Source organism: Lepeophtheirus salmonis, chromosome 5 (assembly GCF_016086655.4).
Source record: "Lepeophtheirus salmonis chromosome 5, UVic_Lsal_1.4, whole genome shotgun sequence".
NCBI lineage: Eukaryota > Metazoa > Arthropoda > Copepoda > Siphonostomatoida > Caligidae > Lepeophtheirus > Lepeophtheirus salmonis.
The window spans coordinates 30407278-30430892 of record NC_052135.2 but is presented as its reverse complement, the minus strand read 5'-3'; the positions used below and the strand labels follow the sequence as shown (position 1 = coordinate 30430892).

The 23615-nt window shown below is 31.4% G+C and overlaps 1 protein-coding gene across 8 annotated transcripts in view; it reads left to right on the top strand.

Moving 5' to 3' along the window:
• The window catches only part of sona (sol narae), an 83308-nt gene that overhangs the window by 54173 nt on the left and 5520 nt on the right, over positions 1-23615 (top strand). For 4 of the 8 annotated variants that reach the window (XM_071888570.1, XM_071888569.1, XM_071888571.1 and 1 more), the window contains 7 exons: positions 19520-19654; positions 20055-20118; positions 20186-20439; positions 20801-20905; positions 20971-21301; positions 21602-21746; positions 23453-23582. In XM_071888570.1, coding sequence (XP_071744671.1) covers positions 19526-19654; positions 20055-20118; positions 20186-20439; positions 20801-20905; positions 20971-21301; positions 21602-21746; positions 23453-23582 — 1158 coding nt within the window. In that variant the 5' untranslated portion in view covers positions 19520-19525. Of the gene's footprint in view, positions 1-4273; positions 4477-18557; positions 18805-19519; positions 19655-20054; positions 20119-20185; positions 20440-20800; positions 20906-20970; positions 21302-21601; positions 21747-23452; positions 23583-23615 lie in introns of those variants that run through there. The other 4 variants (XM_040711928.2, XM_040711923.2, XM_040711927.2 and 1 more) reach the window with 3 other exon arrangements.

Below are 23615 nucleotides of genomic sequence, written 5' to 3'. Positions count from 1 at the left end.
TTAAATTAATACAGTACCAAAGATAGGTGAGACTGCTTACTTAAGAGGAAAAAGTTAATTTTACGACTACCGATCAAATAATTAACAGAAAACAAGAAAAAACACACGCAACAACCATTTTTCCTTTTCTAATTTTTAAAGGTAGTTTTTTTTTTTTACAATGTACTCAACTCTACTTATAATTTTTTTTAAATATGCATACAGTTATATTTGACCATAAATTACAATATTTATGATGATTAGAATCACATTTTGCACTGAATTAATATGAAGTTATAAGATCATTATAGATACTTATGTACCAATTGGTAGTTCTTGAGCTAAGAATGAGGTTTGTTCCCTCTGAAGAATGGAATAAACAATACCTCATAATTATGTACATATAATACTCATGCAATGTGTTGTTTAACTTGTTTTAATTCTTGTATAGATGACGAATGTGAGGGAGTTTTTCCGAGATTGAGAAATACAGTACATATAAACATGCTCAAAATACTTCCTTGATGAAAGAGAATTCCATAACTAGTCAGAGCAAATGTAAGAGCGTAGCTACTTAGGATATGAAGCATTACAACATAGTAATATTCAAAAAGTTGTACACACCTTCTGACATGACTGTTTATTTTATGCATTCAACCCAAGATTTATTTATGTTGTTGTCGTAGTACTATTCAAACATAGTATAATCTGTTGGGAACAACAGAAACATCTTTTATGTGCAATAATGTATAGGTATATTATTTATGAGGACTTCATTAACATGGAAGAACCATTACTCATTTTCTTGGCATTATTTTCTACTTGCTTGTCAATAGAGTCTTAAGCAATTTTGATGCATGTCTTCATCGACACCTAGTATAATATTTGTTCAAGTAAAGTAATAGTAGGATCGATCCAACACTAATATAAATCCTAATTCTATTTTTACATAAGTATGTTTATTATGGAATAAACGTAACGGAATTTATTGATCCCCCACACGCAACCTCAAAATTTGCAGAACCATATATTTTATTTTATATGTTATTGGTATATTGCTTGTTCGTTTCAACCTCTTTTTTAAATATAAAGTTAATTATAATTAATTAGTTTTAAAAGCTGTAATTGAGTAAACAATGGTTCTTCTTTTTTTAATTAATGATAATTATACTACCGTTAATGGATCTTCTATACACTACAAACATCGAAGGGGTGTGAAAGATCAATGTTGGAATAAACGATTTAAAAGGTTCTAGCTAAGGATTGAACTTCATTGATTATGTATATTAGAAATATTGTTGGTTACATAGATCCAATAAGAGTATTGAAATGCTCTGTTTAAAACGGATTCAATAACTCGGGTGGTGTTATTGTATGGATTGTATTGCTTTATTTCAAGACTCTGTTTAATAAAATCCACCATTTATATTTGAACAGAATCTCAAAAGTACAAATTCAAACAGATTAAAGATTTTACTCATTTTATACATTGGTCCCTCTATATTATAGTCCTCTTTTTTTTCTTTATACTGTATTGGTATATGAATCAGGGGTCACTATATACAGTGCACCCGGTGACGTCTTTTCATACATACATCTATTATTTTTTTACTTTCTATAAGCCTCACTCAACTCAGTCAAATTGTATCAATTCACTGAATACTCCAACTGTAAATCATGGTCGCATAATTAAATGTCCAAATTTCCTTAGTGGAACATGTATCCTTTTAGAGTGAAGGAAGCAGGAGTTGATGTTATTATAAATACCCAGGAGTGCAACTTTTTTATAATAATATAAATTATTAACTGGTTTGGATATTGAGAAGGAAATGAGCGCCGATTGTTCTTTTTGTTCATTTCTGAACACCGGAACGGAATAAAAATTTCAACAACTAACGGAAAAATCTTTGAACGGCGTGCATTTATTCGTTCATTTCTTCCTGCTTTTTTTTTTTTTTTTTTTTTCATGAAGGATTGTAGGAAATTTATCAAAAATATATGATTCCATAAAATGGGATCTCCTTCAATTATAATGTAATTTATGACGTCCGTGAAAATGGTCTATCGATTCGTCTACCCCGAATTTTAAATGAGAACGATTTTTGTAAGACTGATTTTGTCCGAATTAGTTGGGCCACTAAAAGTCATAACGATTTCCAACTGGTCAAGACATTTCAGACCGAAGCCCTTAACCAGTCTGTGCCGTAAAAGTAAGAACTATCAATAGGATTCTTAAAAACGCTTTAGTCCTACTTCAAATTGCAAACATTTGCCTGGTACCCATGCAAAGATACTTTGACTCCTATAAATTCATTTTATCTTAGTGAGTGCATGCACAAATACATCATACGACATATAAACACAAAAATACTTAAAATATATGACATAGTTCAAACTTTTCTTGGATTATAATTCTTATTGACCAATCCCTACAAATAACCCACAGTTTACCACAAACAACTCAGTCTCTGTCCTTCGTTGGTTTTTCTTAAATGCGAACAAAGACCAAGGAACAATTAAATTCCTATTTATATACAACATTTCATAGAGATATAATCATAGGCACCAACAGCTGATAATTAATTTCATGTAACTTAATTATGTACATACAAGTATCTATTGTCAGGAGAAAAAAATGTTTAGAATGTACACAACTACAAAAGGGAATGTCTCAAATATTTCTCGTTACAATTAACGCAGTACATGTTAATTAATATATATGTATTATAATAAGAATACGGTCAATGCTCCAATAGGTTTAATTACTTCAAATAGCAAACAATGGTAAATTTTTTTCATAGTATTGTCATATGATTTGTACTTAATTAGGGATGGGCATTTCGTAGAGTCCGAGGTGAAGGAGGGAGCGATTCTTATTGTAATACTGTTCAAGGTTATGCCCCGTTCAGGTTCAGCGGTTCTATCGGTCCCACTCTCGGTTCTTTCATCTCAACGTTTTCGTTGTCGGTTATTTTTTATAAATGCTTAGTTTGGTAATAAACACTTTAAACAAGGGTCTTAGGTCCCTGCAAAGGATATTAGATACAAACAGGACTGCAGCTACCTTATGCGCACAGTACGTAGTCCCCTAAGCTCCAGCATGGTCCCTGAAAACTAAGGTTGCATACCACGACTATTTTCAAAGTGGGGGCCGTGAGGAGAACCAAAGGGGGTGGGGGGTAATTTAATATTATGAATATATTTCCGTGTAATTATGAATTCATTTTAAAAATTGTGAAGAAATAATGTCACAATAATAGTCTCGTAGTACTTAATAGAAAAATAGAAATGGATATGGTTTGACTTATTTGCTAACTACCAGATGAATTAGGTGACCCCTTTTTGTTCTTTTTTATTTTTTGGAGGTAACGACGTGTTTCATTTACATAAAATTATCAAGATGGAATATTAAAAGGCTTTAAATATACCAAAAAATACAACAAAACTAAAATAAGCACAGGAACCGAGTGTGATAAGCAATGTATTGCGGGTTCGGTTCGACTTTGTCGGTTCCGGTTATGGTGGTTCATGAATCGGAACTGATTGAACCACTATACCTTTAAGGGCACAACCAACCCTTAAAAACCTTGTTAACATCAGCTGCTTTCTATATTATTTAGGAAGGTATTAGCCCTATAGAGAAATAGCCTAAAATAGCACTAGTGCACAGAATATATAGTAAAATTATAAAATTATATTTAAGCATCTAATAACGGTATTAACTGGCATTGCCCGGAGTAATTAGGCGTCGACATACCTTGCCTAAAAATATAGAAGATAACTACCAAAGAAATCCTGAGTATTACTACCCGTTTTTCATGAGAAAACTAACACGTAGGTACTCCTCAAGAATTTAAGTGGGAGAAAATATGACGTTAGGACTGATGAGCCAAGGAGTAGAACGCTACTTAGATGATCTTTAGCTGCACATGTCTGATGCTAGAATAAAAATACTAGCAAGACTTATATAAAAAACTCCACTTTTTTAGATCGTTGTTTCCAATCTAATTATTCCATTTTATAAGCCAAATTTCCCAGATAAACGATTATTAAAGGGCCCACACCTGTTTATATAATTAATTATTGATACTTTTGACCCTTAAAAAAATGATTGATTACATAATTCATATTACTTTATTTTCGATAAATTTGTATATTTTATAACTCCATCAAAAGGACACTCATTAGTCCAATGTGTGTACCTATATTAGTTGTAATAATATATAGTTTATCAATTCTTTTAATCATATCCTTAAACAAAATATTACAAAACATTTTTTTTTTCATTTTACAGATTATGAGTACTCGTGAGAAAATCGGCTTAAGAAAACTTTGTAATCTTTGATTTTCAAATCTTCAGTTTTTTCGTCCCTCCTTCAATCAAAAGACTACATAAGCGTATTTGTTCGTCATCGTTGCAAGGAACATATCATTTGAGTCAAGCGCAACATATACAGGGATAATTTTACTTTTAGAGTGAATACATTTTCTCTTAAGGTTTGTACCTATTAAATCATTTTTTTTATGTAGCAAGTGTAACATTACTATTATTTTGTATTGATCTATCTACCACCGGGTACGTAATTGAAAACTCAATATTTTGAATCTGGGAATTTAACCATTTTAATTTTGGTAAGTTGGGGAGCTAAATCCACTAAGCTCTGTACAGATGTTGGCACATGTGTTAACCCCATTTCTAATATTCAATGAGACCTCCATAGATTTCGATAATGACCTTTATGCAAGCTGGAAGATGTTAATAGTGGTAATTATGTAATTGGAGTTTACGGAGTCACAATGCTCATCATCAGAAGCCTTTAGAGCTTCGAGATTTGGTGTCAATTGTCAGACAGGCCACTGCCTCAACATGCAATCAGAAAGAAAAGTCGAGCTGCGTGGGATCTGGCGAGTTGTTCTATGGCATAATTGAAAGTTAGTCTCCAAAAAGTACTCTGTAATCTTTGATGTGTGTGACGGTGATCACTCTTATTGAAGTTCGTCTTGATGCTGATACCGTGTCTTATGACCTTCTTGACAATATGGATTCATTTGTCTCTTTGTGATCCCATTTTTTGATGGATTGTGTTATATATTTTGGAGGGGGAAGAATTGGTTTATCTCATTCATCTCATGTATCTTTCTTATTCCTCACTTAATATGTCTCCAAATTTCAACTACGCGCCCGGTATTGTTGTTTTTCCACCTTAAATTCAAAGGGGGAAAAAGAACAACAGTTTTATCAATAGATTTAACATGAAATTTAAGACGTTGATTGTTGTTGTTTTATTATCGTATCAATTTATACATTACATATATCAGAACCTTTGCCAAATTTTCAAATTGCATTAATATGTGAATATTTAATTGTCAATTCAAAATACTGGGATTGTCACATCAAAGTATCATCTAATATGATGCTTTGATAAGTAAAAGAATATTTCTTTTTTGTGAATTGTTTGTTAGCCAAAAATGGTTTTGTAGGTATGTATATATCTCGAAAAACGTCTGTTTTTTACTCCTTTAAAATATAAAAACAATTAAAGGTAAAAAAAAGTTATAATTATAAGGCCGCTACGGTTTATTTTGCAAAAAGAAAATGGTTAAAATCTTCTTTTTTTTTTTTTTCTGTTGTAGGTAAAACAGTGTTTTTATTTTATATTCTAAAGCAGCTATTAGTATTATTTCATTCTTGAAGACAGAACAATTAAGTATAAAGTTTAACCACGACTGTTGACATCATGAATGAAAGAGAGTAACCCTGATGGTTTGTTGGGGGGGGGAGTTATACCTAGTGATGAAAATGGGGAGTATTTTTAGGTCGCCTGTTTTTGGAGTTGGCAAATTGAAGAGTGATTTTTCCCTACCTAAGCTGTAGTCATTATTATTTGACTCCTGAGGAGTGAACTTCCTTTTCTACTATATTCAACTATATTGGAACATTAATGGTTTTTTTTTTTTTTTTTTTTGAAAGACAGAGAGTAGTAACCTTGAGCTTTTGTTGCGGAGTTGTAATTTTTAGTCCTTGTGGACTCAGAGTAGAATGGAGGATGTCCTTGTTTATTTCCTGCTCCACTCCTCCCTATTTAAAACCACAGTTAACAACAGGTGATAATTGAAAAAAAAAAAGTCGCCATGGTAACTCTGACTATTTGAAGAATATTTTGAAGGAGAGCAGCTTTGATGTCATCATGTTTTATTAGATCAGCTCCAAGGAGATTGGCAAAAATTACTCCGACTTCGATCCTCATTTCTACTTTAAGTCCAACAAGGACTTACATTAATATCTCTGCAACAAATCCTAAAGATTACTTTCCGTATTTTATTAACACACAGGAATGCTCAATCAGGTTCTACACAAAATTGAAAATAGTAGAAAAGGAAGTACACTCCACAGGAATTAAATAATAATTACAACAGCTTAGGAAAAGAAAATTCACTCTTCAGTTTGCCAACTTCAAAAAACGTGCAATCAAAAAATAAATAGCATTTTCATCACTAAAATCTACACCTTACTTGGTCAAAAATAGGGTGAGAGAAAAAAAGAGCATTTTCTATATATAAAGTATTGCTTGGGTAGTCTTTGTAAGTACCAAAGGTCGTAAAAAATCAGTCCAATTCGAGTGTAAAATCTTTGCTAGGAAACCAAAACTACACTTTATCAAGTAAAAAAATTGAGATGACTATTGAGTTCAAGTCAAGTCTTTCATCGTGTCATCAAGTCGAATTGCAAGTCTTCAATATATGGAATAGAGTCAAAGTCGAATCTTGAGTCCTCCTTCCTTTTATAAAAACTACTCATTTCCTTTCCCATGATGTATATATAAAATGCTATTATTAGATGGTTCCTTAATCAATATATACTTTACAATATCTGATGATTAATCACAAAACTGTATGCCATGCATGGCTTTTGTTTTTCTTATGTGCATGAGTAGTGTACTATATACTTTATTAGGTCAATCAACCTATTTACCTAGCACGACCACACAGTGAACATAAATGATTCGAATATTTGACTGTCAGAGGTTCACAACTAACTTCAATTGGGGTAGTGATTCATTATAAATACAAATAATTTTAATTAAAATTTCGCAAAAATACATTGATCAAACTTGTAAATATTGAACAAAACATAAATAAAAAGTGCATCATAAAGATATATTGTCATTAATGAAGAAAAAGAGAAATAAAGAAAATTCTAATGGTTTTGACATTTGAAATAAATAATTTATAAAACTAAAATACCTTCCTCTCTGATGCAGACGTGAATTATATGTACGTTCATGGATATTAGGGTGAGGCTTGTGCCCAAAAAAATCTCAAATTTATTGTAGTACTGGGTTTGAGGGACCTAATGAACAAATCTGTGAAATTTTAATGAACATATGTGCTGTGTCAACATAAAACAATTGAACAAAAGTCAAGAAAATCCCAATTTATTTTTTTACTTCATATATACACTTTTAAGACATTTGTGGAATCGTCAATTACTAATTCCCAAATCAACTAATCATTCACAACTATAACATAAGATATGCTGATTCGTAAAGGTTGTATCTTTGCGTATAAATAACTATCCCTCTAAAAATAAAGTTATTAAAGGAAAAATTAAAGACAAATTAAAAAATCACTGGGTAGTTAAAGTGCTTAAATTGTTTATATAGAAAAAACGATTTTTTCAATTCATTTTCAGAATTTGAAAGCTACAACATCATATGAACGCTAATAACTTACCGTTAAAGATACTGGAGAGCTAATATTGGTTCTATCAGACCCATTGTCCTCAAATAACTTTAAATTGATACTTTGGGTCTAAATCGGGCAATTGGAATCAGATTTATTCCGAAAGAACCAATATCTTTAAAACCTTTGCAGAATTGCCAAGAACTAATTATTTGATCTACAATTGTAACATAAGATATACTGCTAATTAAATGTTGCATCTTTCGGCATGAAACAATTATCTCTCTAAAAATCTATCAAAGCAGAGATATTAAAATAGAAACTATCGAATGAAAAAAGCTATGTTTACTCACTTTATGGACGATAAAAGACCTGATATGATTTGAAAAACACTGTAAACAAAATTTTAAAGTTTAATATCATTATGGAACAAAGGTAAACCTTTTTTGATTTGTGACTTTAAAAAAAGGAAATTATGTTGCGGTACTTTCTACATACAGCCTAATATTGCATAGCCATAATTGAGTATTTTATAGGCTTTTTATTCAAATTTATGGGAGGATTTAAAATACTTAAACATTTTAGCTATAGTTTAGAACCTTATTAGAGTTATATTGCCCTTTTCAAATTAAATCTATCAATTTCTCTCTTTTTTATTATTATGACGATCAATTTTAGTTAGTCTATGTGCAATTTGTGAGTCCTCCAAAAATAATTTGTTGATCTAAATTGAGCCTATTATCCCACAGACTGCATATTTTATTTACAATCAATTTAAAAAAAAATCATTTTAACTTACTTTTTTATTGACGGACCGCAAAAGTAAATATAATCGAACTTCAAATTAGTTTTTTTCGGTAGTACGGTATTTTAGTGGTAGTAGATTATTGATTCATTTAATACGGTGCTATAGTAAATTGATATGGGAACAATCAGTACCTTTAGTTGCATAACAATATAAAAATACGCTTGCCAACTTTTTGAGCAAGTATTTGTCCTATATAAAATACTACCAAAGGTTTACCCGCAGTTACTCAGCGAAGAAGGTAGCGGGACATCACGTTAACAATGGTCAAAATTATTCAGAAAATAATTATGTATACAGAGTTATTCCATTATACTAAGGTTTCGTTGTTTAATTTGTCGAGAAAGATCCTGATAATTCTAATTCTCTTTTTGTGATAATAACAAAGGCGCGAGAAATTGAATATATTTTATACTACATATACTAATGACACTATACCAATCTGATTAAGTAAGGTAATCCACTAAGTCTCATCATGGCACTCCCCAAATCCTCTTACTATTGGCTCTTGTAACCTAAGTAGTGGTATTATGAATTTTAAAAAAATATTGTGTTATAAACTTCAAATAAAATACCTATATATATGCATAAAAAATTTGAATGTATAAAAAGTCCATTTTTTATTTTTGTCAAAAAGTTGCCAAATCGAAATTCACAAAAAAAAACACAAAAAAACTTTTAGTACTAATTTTGCAAAAAAAAAAAAAATAGTTATTACCATAGTAAAGAGAAACACAAACCTACTAATATTTTTTACCTACTTAAAAAAACAAACAAGCTTTGTGAAATAATGCTTTCAAAAAAATCACCCTTGATAACTGGTTCATTTTCGCAACCATGAAAAATTTCAGCTTCCTAGGTTCAACGGTGTGGGAAAGCATAAAGGACAAAAACACAAACAAACTCTATTTCTGTATATTAAACCGATTAGTAAAAATGAAAATTGTTTTTTATACCATCATCCAATTTCTGAGTTAGCAACCTCTTTTTCCCCTTGCACATTACACCGAGCAAAACCCCTGAGGACCCCTGTAAGGACATGTGAATTGCCCTTAACTACATTTTGGGTCGATATTTTAAATCCCAAAATGTAACTAAAATTATAAAAGTACTTATATATACTAATTTTATAATCCAAATACTGTCATACAAATATTGGCATCGTGGAGACACTTTGAACTTCCAATCATCCATTCCTTATATTTAAGCCAATAATTCGTGTGTTTTACATGCATTATGTGTAAATTAAATTTTCAAATAGATATAAAGTCCAATACTCATATTTAATAGACAATGTGTGCTCTAAAATAGGGCTTACTTATATGAAGAAAAATTAATCATAGTTTATAGATATTTACATTTTTGGGTAAAAAATGGTAATTTATCGAAAAAATTAAAAAGTCATTATTACAAGTGTTGGATTTCGGTCTGAACATAATAGACCAATATGATTTTCAGTGGACCCATCTAATTCGGTCCATTGAAAAAAATTGGTCTGGATCGTTCTCCTTTAAATTTCGTTTAGACCGATTCTATAGATGAATTGTTGATGACATCATGTGTGTTTTAAAATAGGGAATATATCGTAATATGAAGTTCAATTTTCTGCATTAATCATAGTTGCGCAACACTAAAATCAGGCGGGATGGGGAGAAAAATAGTTCATAGATTGAGACTGAAAAAAATGGTTTAACAATTTGAAAACGATTAACTAATTCGGTCTACGTTCTAAGATTGCTGTATTTACCAAAATATCGCTCCAAATCTGTGGCGAAAAAATTATTTAAGACCGAAACGAAAAAATGATTATATAATCAGTCATTGTTGCTTAATCAAAAATATATATTTACCAAAAAGAAAAAAAATATTGGACACATTCAAATATCACAAAATGGGATTTTTATAATTTTCGTCACTTTTCCCTAAATTTCATTGACTTTGGGCTCAAGGTAAATATGAATGTATTATAATAAATTTGGTTATATTTTTTCATTAGGTCCATAAAAAGTAGTTAAAAAAGTTATGGTTCTATAGACGAATTAGAGGAATCCGCTTCACCCTAATATATCTATACAGTAAAAGTAATCTTAAAAAATCAGCAGGTTATATTGTGTATGTACAGATCACATTACAAAAGATCACGTATAATTCATGCTAAAAGGAAGGTGTAGTCTAACATATATAGGTGATTGGCATAATGATGAGACCATTAATGACATTTTCTATTTGTTCTCTTTTGTCTTCTTCCCTCACAAAATAAAATCTCAAGTAACAAAAGTACCTGTTTAAAAACCACTTACATTTTAAGCCAACAAACCTGCATACTACTTCATATGTATTCCAATCATGGGATACACAAAGAAGGGTTTTTATATGGCCCATATTGTTGAAAATAGACAGTCTCTACCAAAATCATTATTGTATTTAAGAAAAGAAAAATCAAAATTTATTCAAATACTTTATCAAAATAGCATTGAGACTCAGCCAATTTTTTTTCGGTTCGGTATTCAGTTATTTTTATAGAGAGATTTGGATCCATAACTTAGTCAAGATAGTGGTGCCAGACTGTTGACCAAAACTTAATTGTGTTCAAGCCGTGGATCGCTTTTTTCACTCACACTTTATAGACCGATTTTCTACCCATCCCAGTAATACAAATTGCACAACTATGAATCACTTTTAACTTCATATGAAATCATTTTACTGACAAAATGACGGTCTAAACTGAATTATAAATGAGTCCGACTTTTATATGAAGAATCTAGAATCTTAAAGGACGAAATGATTTTGATTTCCACCTAAAAAAAAGTATGATTCTCTCAGACCCGTCTAAGATTTTCAGGGTAAAGCCCTTCACACATTCCCTTACTTTACATGTATCATTCATTCTACGCACTTAATATTTCTTTGGTATTTCCATTAATTCCATGTTAAGAAACTTTTCCGTATTAGAGATTCAAGGGAGACCCACCGACAATTTTTTATTGACCCCCCAATAAAAAATTAGATTCATAAATGGTCATAATAAAAAGGCCTATCCCCAAAACAAACAAATCTATAATTGTATGTAATATAACTTACAGCATTCATTTTACGCACTAATCTACACCTAAATGATGTCCACCAGGATACCTAGATCCTATCTTTGATTTGTGGGGTTTTCCTCCACATATTTGTGTAAAAATTTAATTAAACCAATGTACGTAGATATTGTGGTCTATGAAAAAAGCCCTTAGGTTGAAGTCATGAAAAGGCCATTCACCTTCCCTTAATTTACTATTCTATCGTGTATACCTATATCTACATATAGGGGGTATAAAGAGAGTAAAAAACTGGATATGAGAAAAAATGAGTGTAATTCTGATTGAACTATTTCCATATGAATGAAATATGTATATTGGTGTATAAGTGCCAATCGGGAAGTGTTCTGATTATATCAGCATTTTCATTTGCAAAACAATAAAATAAATCAGGAGAAGATAATATTGATATTATACAAAGTAGGGTTGGCACGAGTTAAATTTGTCTAGTTTTTATGTTTTCTGTCGTGTGGAATTCGCGTTATCCCAATACCGGCTTTGCAATTGTAAACTAAACACTTTGAATATGAAATTTTAATAAATTAAATTTCGGAAACTTGGGGAGCTACATTAACTAAACTTTGTACAGATATTGGTACATATTTTGAACCCATTTTAATTTTAAATGTAGCTTCCATCGACTTTAATATTGGCCTTGATATACCATTGTAAGCTCTGACAGGTTGTAATAATAAAACTGATATATATATATGAGTTTTGAGAATTTTTATATGTGAATATGGTTTCTTATTTTTAAATAAAATAACCGCTCTCCTTTTAATAATTATTTTTTTACTGTCATTTTGATTGATCACAAATTTGACTGTAATTATTAATCCAATGTTTCAATTTATTCTGATTATCATCCAAATAAACTTAAAACAAAGATTATTCAATTTATAAACATAATATAGAAATTTTAAAATGGTGTTGGAATCTTTTGACATAGGGCTTTCAAGAATATTTACATAATGTATCCATTCTTCCACACAAGGCATTTAAAAAGCTTAGAATCTTAAGAATTGTAAAAAAAAAAACAGATATACTTTATGGCCTTCTTCTGAAGGTCAGGAGGCTAATGGATAAAAAATAAGGTCATATTTGAAATCAGGGGATCACATTCTACTGAGTTCATTATTATGAGTCGTTCTCGCTAAAAAAAAAAGTTATATACAAAAAACTTGTATTTTATTTAAGTTTGAATACGCCATTTTTTTAAGAAAAGGTCTGATTTTTTTTCGAGTTCGAGCAATAATTGAATCCAACACCAATGAGAATATTCTCACCCACAATATGGTTTGACCTAAAAGCTACTTATTTTTATTCGTATAAAGAAATGAGAGATTATCACGAAAGGGGCCTCTTCCTTGAAAGTGATGACACCGACGTTGAACATAATTATATAGGTACATAATGTTATATTAGGCTATTTCAAACTCTCAGAAGATATGTATGTCTATACACATATACAGAATAAGAAATTAGCGGTGCCTTGAAGCCAGTAACCACATACACACATATAGGGCCTCCTTGAATATAATTTTAAAGGAAAAACCTATTAAAATATTAACAGCAAATATTAATAAGAACTTTGGCCCACATTCGATATTAGCAATTAAATTATTTCTTATTTAATTACAAGGCAATCAATAGTTGTAACTAGTTAGGTTCTGTTCCCATAGTTTCCTTGGTAATAAAGAACAAGACACAAGTCTTTTTTTTTTTTTTTTCTTGACAGGAGTAATTTGTAAATATAAAAACCAAATATGCTTAAGTAGCCACAGTTTATAAAGTATAAGGCAGAAAATATTACTAATTATACATAAACAAACGATTTGTTTAAAAAGTGGATGACGTTGTCTGTATAGTGATACTTCAAATTGTGAATCTTGTTTATAACATATGATCTTTTGATATTTGACTTTCATTTCAAAAACCCAACAAGTCTCACATATATTATGCCAAAACTTTAAGGAGTAGCTAAATACGATTGTATCCCCTTTATTTTTTATAGCAAGGTTTTAGTATGAAATCAAACGATTTTTTGTTTGGTATCCCATGTCCCAAATTATAAAAAAGTCGGGCCAACAACAAAAACTTGTGTGAATCCTTCGAGTCGGTGCTTAAGAAACCATTGGTATCTCCATCCGGACTGCCTATAATATCAATAAGTGCATCACACTCCCATATAGCCAAAAAGAACGAATACCTTTCCATCAACAATATGGCTGACTTCTGATTTTCCTCCACTTCTAAAATTAACCCTCTGGTCTTAGCAGTTTTGGTTGTCTTGGAGAAAAATGTCTACACATCTCTGATCCAAATATGGATTCGCCCTGAGCTGCTATCATGGCAATGTGGTACGCCATGGACACGCTCTTCATAAAAATCATATTTTTTTTGTAATTTAGTTTTGGAACCCCACTCTTTTTACATAACACTTCAACATATTTTTTAAGAAGCATGTTTTGAGTCAGTTTAGGAACATTTTAGGATGTTATTGTTGTAATCACAGGAGCATGAATTTTTACCGTAGAATAAGTATTTCTAGGTTTATTAATTGTGATTCATCTATAGTCACTCCAATCAATCCCTTCCCATGAACTAAACCGTGAAACAAAAACTGGAGGTTGTGTACTTTTTCGGTCGTTCCTAAACCAAAATATTGGTTTTAGATATTTAGAAAATAGACTAATTTCTACACATTTTTACATGATTATATTTGAGGCCCAATAACTTTTGATGATCTCGAGGAGAAATGGAGAGAGTTTTCACTACGTCATAAATTGCATCCTAATTGAAGAAGGCGCCATATTGAGGGCTCAAGTTGATATTTTTACAACATAAAATGAACAAATTTCCAATAAATCTTGATTAAACTCCATCAAATTGCTTTATGAATAAATATTAAATACTTTACACCTGAATTGAATATAATCAAAGTAATATGCACTGAAAATCCCTATGAAATGTTTAAATTTGTACAATTATTATTATTTTTTGATAGATTAGGGATGAGAAATGCAAGACAATTAGAGCTCCTATAAAATATGGGTACTTTATACAACATAAAATAGATAAATTTCCAATAAATCTACATTAAACTTGTAATTTTTATCTATAACGTGAAAATTAGACTCTATAACGATGTAATAATATATTTTAATACAATTTAAGGCCGATATATAATCAAGCAAGCCAATAGAGGGATATAATTTAGATAGAGGGTAAAGGCTTACGTCCTTTTATTTGTTGGTCCCATTTTGACATCCGGTAGTAAACTATATTTCCCTTACTACTAATGAAAAAAGGGGTTTCATTGGTAGTAAAACAGGGTTGTTTGTGCCTCTCCTAAAACGGTAGACATCAACAATAATGACGTCAGATGAAAACCCTCTACATATAGCTGGCTCAAACTGGAGAATCAAAAATCGGAAATTCCATTCCTGTTTTCGGTTATTTAGTTGTTTTTTCATCATATTTTTATAAGCAAATAATGTAAGACACATTCCAAGAAAAAATACTCATAAGTAAATACAATTAAACTACTATGTATAGATAAATAATGGATAAACAACGTGTCTCATAATTACGATTGGCAAAAAAAACATGTTAAGAAAGGGAAATGATTATACAACTCTGAATTTTTTGAATAATATAAAATAGACAAAAAAAGATTTCCATTTTTGTATAGCAAAAATTTCCATTTGTAATGGTTTACCTATTTGATTTTTTGCTTGTAAAAGGAAGAGGGAACTGGTTGTCGGAGATGGGATCAATTTTATTATTACATACTTCAGGTTTTATTATTTTTTTATTCAAAAACTCTCTTTTTTTCCCTCTCCCTCATTATTTTTTGCAATTTTTTTTTCCTTGTGTACAAGAAGAAGGAGAAATGAAGAAGAAAAAAAAAAAGAGAATACCCATGGATGGTAATATTCAGACAGCTTGACGCCTCTTTCCTTTATGTTGTATTATATAAATATATAGGGTGATTATATTATTAAGTACATCGAACAACTTTTTATTTTCTAGAACGTGAGGTCAACGTTCTCTTGAACCTAATAATGACATTTGATTTTTAATCTTTCTTTATTTTTTTGCATGAAAAAAGATATCAAATTTTTCTCCTTTTATTATTGTGAATATATTATCAAATAAATTTGTACAGGGTGTGCAAGCTATCTGTCCCGTGAATATAATGATTTTTTTTTTTTCAAACGCAATTTTCTCTCCAACTAGTTATCAGATTTAAAAAAAAATGAAAACAGATTCTGGAATTTTGATGGATTTTGATTTACTTTATTTAACAAAATCACCTTCCGCCTCAAGTAAGTCCCTATACGAGGCCTAAAACGCGAGCAGCCTTTCCCGCTTGGTCCACTGGCAAATTCTGAAATTCCTTCTTGATCCGATTGATAAATTTGTCTATGGTGTTGCCGATGGGCTCGGTTGGGTTGTCGTTGGATACTGCCTCACACACACACAAAAAATACATCATATTCAGATACGGCGAGTTTGGATGCCAAAAGTATATATAGATGAAGTCGTCAAAATTGTCTTGGAGCCATTTGTGACTTTTTCGTAGTGTGGCAGGTAGCCCAGTCCTGCTGCCACATTTAAGGCCTTCCATTGGCAAACATTGGAATATAGCACGTCCGGGTAGGCATTGGGGTTTACTCTGAGGCGTTGGGCGAACACATGAGGAAGCATGGCGTGGCCTTCGGAGCTAACCACCCTCAGCCTGCATTGTTGTTAACTCAAATTCCTTCCTACCCTTACAAAATGAGTCCCAGAGTTCGAACAATTGTTATGTTGTCGTTCTTGGCGTGGATTCCAAGGAGGGATCTGCATCTTTTCCAAATATTTGGTGCAGCAAATTTGTCAATTGATTCCATTTGTTCCTAACTGGTACAGGTTTGAACAAGCTATCTGAATTACATTTGGTAGCATGAAAAGCAAATGGTCACTCCTCAAAAATTATAAATATTAGTATTATTGCCTATACGTCATTCTAGATGTCTAATACTTCATGTTAATACTTAAAAACTGAGACATTTGAAATGAATATCTCTAATCTATTTCACTCTAAAATTTGTGAAAAAAACCATTATTCACATTGAAAGAATGGTTTTTCCAAGTTTCTAGTGTGAAGTAAATATTTTAGTTACTACAATTTAGCTCTCATCCCACAATTGTTATTTTTAAACGAATATTAATCAATCTATATGAACCAAATATTCACATTACCCCTTGGATGAACCGCAAATTGTACATAAAGTAGACAAAATTGATCGTTACAATATATGGTTGAGCAATTGATATATTTAACAACTAAAAGGGGACATATTGGAGACAATATAAGTCTTTGAGATTAAATAAAGATTTTAAACTATGGATAAAATTATCTTATCCTAGAAATTTGAATAATAAGCCCATAATTAACTGAAATACGTATGTGAAATACTGGTTGTATCTATATTTGAAGTAAAAGGTTAAAAATAGGGATTTTTTGCTATTTTTTAATCCTGTTCAAGATTGTTTTTATGTTGATGTACCAAATATACTTTTATATAAAGATTTCATCCTTCATCGCAAAAAGCACACACACTTTGTTTTCCATTGTTTTAAAAATAGATTTTTTTTTAATAAATACAAAAATGATCAATATCTTCATTTCCCCTTCTGAACATTTTTTTTTTTTTGAAAAAGGGTTGACAACAAATAAACTGCTCTCATAGATATATTTTGACTTAATACCCCATTGTGGGATTGATTTCGCAGCCTACAAATTTTGTATATACATAACCACATTGCGGTCAAGTTGACATTAAGAAGAAGAGTAAGTAAAACCGGGCTAACATTTACTGAGTGCGTAATAGAAAACAAGACATTTTTGAATCTGAAATTTTAATAGGTTTAATTTTGGAAACTAGGGGAGCTACAGTAACTAAACTTTGAGTGGGTATTCGCAAATATGCTGAACCCATTTATAATCTTCAATGTAGCCACCATGGACTTTGGTAACGGTCTTAATGCACAACTGGAATCTCTGAGAGGTGGTAATAATGTAACTGGGGCACATGGAGTTCCAATGCTCATCCGTGGGTGCCCTGCAGAACGTCGAAATTCAATGTCCAGCACTCCATTGCCTCGACATAAGCCCAGAATGAAAAGTCGAGCTAATTGGCATCTGGTGAGTATGGTGGTCACATTGTTTTGCTCCCAGAATCGAATGTTGATCTCCAAAAAGGACTGTGTAACCTTTATTGTGTGTTCCAGTGTACCATCTTGTTGAAGCTTGTATCGATGGCAATACCCTCATGAATTCCCCTTCCAGACGTTGTAAATAGTCTCCCTGCTTCTCTAAGACAATTTTTGAATCTCTATTGGTGTGTGTTCTTCGTGAAGTAGAGTAACAAACTCGGTTATTTTACCTCTTTGGCTAGGTCATTCTTCGATTAGTTGTGTTAATTATTTGGAAGAGTGTGTCAATACTTAGAGTTTCTTAGTTGATGGGATGAATCGATGTATCAATTCCTCAAGATTGCTTTTCTTATTCCTTACTTTTATAAGTCTCTAGATTTCACCTACGCACCTCATATTTATGTAACCAATAGCACCTTTATTTTAAAAAAATGAATTACCTAACGGCGTGCAAAACCACTATGGCAGACGACCTGACGCTCATGGATCTATATGAACTACTCATTAGTTACATACATACATTAAAAGAAGAGTCGATGCAAAAGAACGAAAGAAAGAAACGTCAACTTCTTAGGATTATTAGGAAAGAAACTCCTATGAATTGCAAATTGGTCATCTCGAGCGCGCTGGTTTTTTTTTTTTTTTTTTTTTTTTGCCAAAAACATACTACATACATAGGGTGCTTTGGAAATAATAAAAAATATCTGTATGTATGAAGTTTTTTCCAACGACCTGAACCTTAAGTTTAATAGTAATAACAAAAAGAAAAAAATATATGTATAACTTATGAAAAAAAGTTAACCAGTCTTCATAGAAATCTTAAGACGAACATATCAAAAAAAAAAAAAAAAAATAGTTGTAAAACTTACTATTTTAAATTATTTTGAAGACGGTTTTTTTTTCATCATTTGTGCATCATGGATCTGTGATTGGCTTTAATTATTATTTATACTACAAATACCCCGCTGTGATTCCTTGTGCATCATTAATTAATTACCTTATTATTGTTCATCATTCGTTTATTACCCAAATATTTATACTTTATTCCAAGTAAGTTAAATCTCCTAGTAAAGTCATAATACTTCAAAGGGCTTGGCTTAGGTCAGGTCAAGGTTTGCCAAATTAACTTCTATTTTTTTTTTTTTTTTTTTTTTTTTTGTAAAATTGGAATGATCTTTTGTACATTTAAATGCATCATTACTATTACTATTTGATTATATGTAATTCCATGAAACGGATACACCCCTTAAGGGGGGAATTTTTATTTGTGGCCTGTCAACACAAAAGCAAGCTAGAATGATATTTCTCGTCAATTTTTTTTCAACCAATTATTTTTACTAGCCCTTTGGCTGTGCTGCAAATCACACATATATCAATCGATTATCACAGTATAAGAATCATCAATTGAAAGATTTATTTTAAAAGGTGCCATATCTGGGCCAATATAAGTGTCTTATAAAAATAAAAAAATGTTCAACTATACCCAAATTTCTTGGGTATAGTATCTCATTCCGAAATTTGAATAAAACACCTATAACTGAATTAAATATGCCTATGAAACATTAGGCTGTGTGTATGAAGTAAAAAGTTATATATTTTTTGTATTTTTGTTCAAAATTGATTTTATGTTGACACCCCATATTTATTCTTTCTCCCTCTAATTCCCCCCTCTTCTAATAACATAAATATATATAACATCACTTCATTATGAAGGAAGTGAAGTACCTAAACTTGATTGGTCATCTAAAATCCTTTATTATTTCAGGCAGATATGCGTTTTAGTCGAAAATCCTACCCTATTATCCCCAACACATTCCTATTCTTCCTTGTACTAGGGACATCCACGTCAAGTTTACTCCATGTTCAAGCAAGTCAGACAGAGGCTTCCTCTCATCATCATGTAAGTCTTGTGTTCAAATGAAGTATATTACATGTTGTACTAAATATTCATATTATTACTACAAAAAAGATTTATACGTTATTTGGGGAGAAGAATAATGAAGCCAAGCCTTAGTTTATTTATTTCTTATTTTTTATGAGGCAGACATCCACTAACCAACCAAAAAAAAAAAAAAAGCAAACTTGATTTAACAAGTGTTTATTGACTCTTTTATTATTATTATTATTAATGATTGGAAATGTCATTCGATAGACGAAATAAGACAATGCAATTTAGTTTTCTTGTGAGACAATTTGGATATCATAATTGTTTGCATTTATAATAATCTACACTCCACATATAAGTTCTCCTATCTTAAATTTCCCAGCTATTAAAATGTAACCCTTTTGCAAATATTTAGGCACATATGAGCATGTCAAAGCAAGAACTTCGGAGGATATTCCAAGTCGAACATCACGACGATGGTAAATGCATATAATCATGACAACAACAAAAAATTGACTCCATCATTTTTGTTTTTATTTTTTATAGTTCCTCGCTACGAAGTCATTAAAATTCATTCAGTAATTCGTCGAAGACGTAGACGACGCTCTTCAGATGATGATGACTTTGATGAAATAGTTCATCGAGTCAATCTTAGGACCCATGGACAGGATTTTAATTTAGAATTACAAAGAAATCAACATTTATTGAAAAAATCCTTTAATGGATCCAACTTTTGGTTTGCAGACAGTCCTGTAGGTGACGATGGGAACAGGGATGCCAACATATCGTATACTCCTCATGTAAGCTTCATTATTTTCTTCTTTTTTTTTTTTGTAGAAAAGAATTTTAATTATTTATAATTGAGTCTACTACAACAGTTGTATTAAATGAGTAATTGACGTATCAATTAAATAATTTTTTGATGATTAATTTATATGTATTATACATAAATAATTTGCAAAATAATTAAAAAAGAGGAATATTTGCAATTCCATAAAAATGAGTAAAAATAGTTATAACTGTATTGATATGCAATCGTTGCAAGCCAAACATTTATTGATAGTAATCATAATTAATTCAAGCTTATAATGAATTAAAAAAATCGAAAATATTCATTTATTTGTGGATGATTTAATTAACATAAGATTGTAATTTACTTAGTTTGGGAATGAGGATGAGGAAGAAATTGGATTCCCCTACCAGGACCCAAAGAACAGGGCAGCTGTACTACTTTTTAAAGACAAGACTGAAAATGCATTCCTCATGGTAAAAAATTAACTAATGCCTTGATACAAAATGTACGTGTTGTAATGACTCCTCTTTCCTCCCAGGACGGAATGATAAGTGAGGATTTAGTGGTGAAACCCATCACTCCAGATATGAGAGATAGACTCTCCATACCAAGAAGTCCAAGATTTCTACCCTTTCCAGAAGAAGAGGATGAGACGGAAGAGGAAATCCGATCTCCAAGGGTGATATCCTCCAATAGACTCTTACATGATGACTATGCTTTCCTTGATGAAGATGAAGACATTGAGGATGAGGATGTGATGGTTCAGAGGAATAAACGATCCTCTGAGGAGAATGAGATTCGGTTTAACTCTGGCTACCACATTATTTTCAAAAGGAAGAATGTGGGGGAAGATCATAGCTCGGATTATCGTATGTTGGAGTTTCTCTATACTAGGGTGACCAATATTGTTGGAAGGGTCAAGAAAAGACTGCCCAAAACTAGTGACCAAATGTTCTCCTTTTCACGAAAATGTACTCTTTAAAAAAAAAAACACTATTAATTAAAAAAACAATATCCAAAAAGAATCTAAATTATTAAATCATCAAAATATTAATTGACCCTGCTTTAGAATTGGTCTTGTCAAGATATGGTCACCCTACACTTCACAGATTTTTTTAGTTTTTTTTGCTAACTTTTCCTTGTTTTTCTCTCTCTCTTTCACGCTTAAGACCATATGGAGAATGAGGAAAAAAGTGCCTTTACTCAAATTGATGAAAGAGTTGTTAAGGAAAGGATTCATTCGCGAAACAAGAGACAGGCTCCATACATCATATTCCCAGAGATTTTGTGCATCGTGGACTATGATGGTTATAGGTAAGGAAGGAATCCATTTTTTTTAATATAAATATATATTTGCCACAACAGAAATTATTATCAAAAATCAAGAACGAAATTTTTTCCTTGTTTTCAAATGCTTCCGCATTTAATGAACACCTTTTGTTTTGGATTTGTTATTTAATGATCTTCTATTTAAATAGATTGCATTATGTGTGTTGTATCATTCATAGATATATACATACATTATTTAATGATAAAAAGCTACTTTTGTACAGATTTTGTTTTTGTTTGAAGTCTCATTGTGTTTCAAAAAAGGAAATATATATATATTTATTTTTCACATTTCTTTTGATTATTACCTATGAGTCCTCCTGTGGTTCGGTTCCCCTTCCTCCTTCATTGGTGTAAACACAGGAAGCAAAGCACTGTACTCTTTTTTTAATGTTTGAGGAACGTTGTATTAAGTTATAGACTATTAGGGTCAAGGTTAAAATAAAATAAAACTTCCCTCCGCTCTATTTTTCTCAGCCCAGTGAATACGTTATATATTAGCAAAGTTGTTTAAAATATGTCCTGCCTTTATGTAATGATAAAAGAATCCTAAAATGAACATGATAATTTTGACAATTTGAAAAAATGTTTGGTAGGAGATAAACTTGGCTATCATAAAGTTCATATTAGATAAGCTGCAAAGAGATATGAAAGGACGGATATAAACACAAATCCCACTCCTTATACCGGGTGTTCTATTAAAATCTGAAAACTTTGAATTAAAAACATCAAAAAGATATAATATATTAATCAGGAACATAATTTCCAACAAAGTTAATACAATAAATGGATGTGGGTCTAAGCTCTCTTAATCATTAATGCAGCCCTCCTTAACGGCAATGATAGCTTCCAGGAGACGGCGGTAGGCCCAGCACCCGCTACGGATGAAGTCCTCGCTCATGGCGTCCCAGTGCTGGTTCATAGTGGATTTGAGGACTTCGGTGTTTGGGTGACGGATACTGCAGACCTTCCCATTGACATGCACCTAAAAGGTCTAGTTGAAAGGGGTTCGCATCATGGCAGTATGGGGCCAAAAAAGAGTCTTGCAATAGAGATATGAGTGTATTTCATTACTGGAGTCAAAAGTGGGCTCACCATCCTCACAAGGTTCTTTATACACACTTTTTTGATAACCTTCTGGTCAGTCTGATGTGAAACCCCAAGATCTCTTGTATGGACCCTCATTGACTTGAGGTGATTGGCCTGGGCTGTTTTCTTTAACTCCTTCGGGTCCAGTTAAGCCTTTTTGAATGAGCCCTTCTAAATTCCAACGTTTCGGACTTACTAACGGCGTAGATGCCCAACTGCTGGGAGACTTCCGTGAGGGTTTTTTAAAGGAAATTCTAGTTCCATCTCACACTATTATAATTTTAATTAGTTTGTGTCCCAATTTGGTGGTCTGGATCAATCTCGTAGTAATTTTTTCTCTACAAAAATAATTGATATTTATCAAATACCACAAAAATTAAATTACTTTTATATATATATATTTTTGTTCAATTCGGTCATAGATTTAAACTTTGGTCTATGAATGAAGTTGGAATACGTATATTGTACCAATCTAGACCGATATTTTGCTCCAAATCGGTCTAAAAACCAATTAAGACCAAAGAGGATAAAATTCAAATTTTGAAAGTCTCAAATATTCCCACACTCATTAATATTTTCCCGTTTTTTTTTTGTTTTTCCAGACTCCATGGAAAAGACAATATTGCCATTAAAAGATACGTTATTTCCTTTTGGAATGGTATTGATTTGAGATACAAGCTTCTCAAGAGCCCAAGTGTTAAAATTTCTATTGCTGGTATCATCATATCTAGGGTAATATATGACATTAATTTATATTGATCCCAT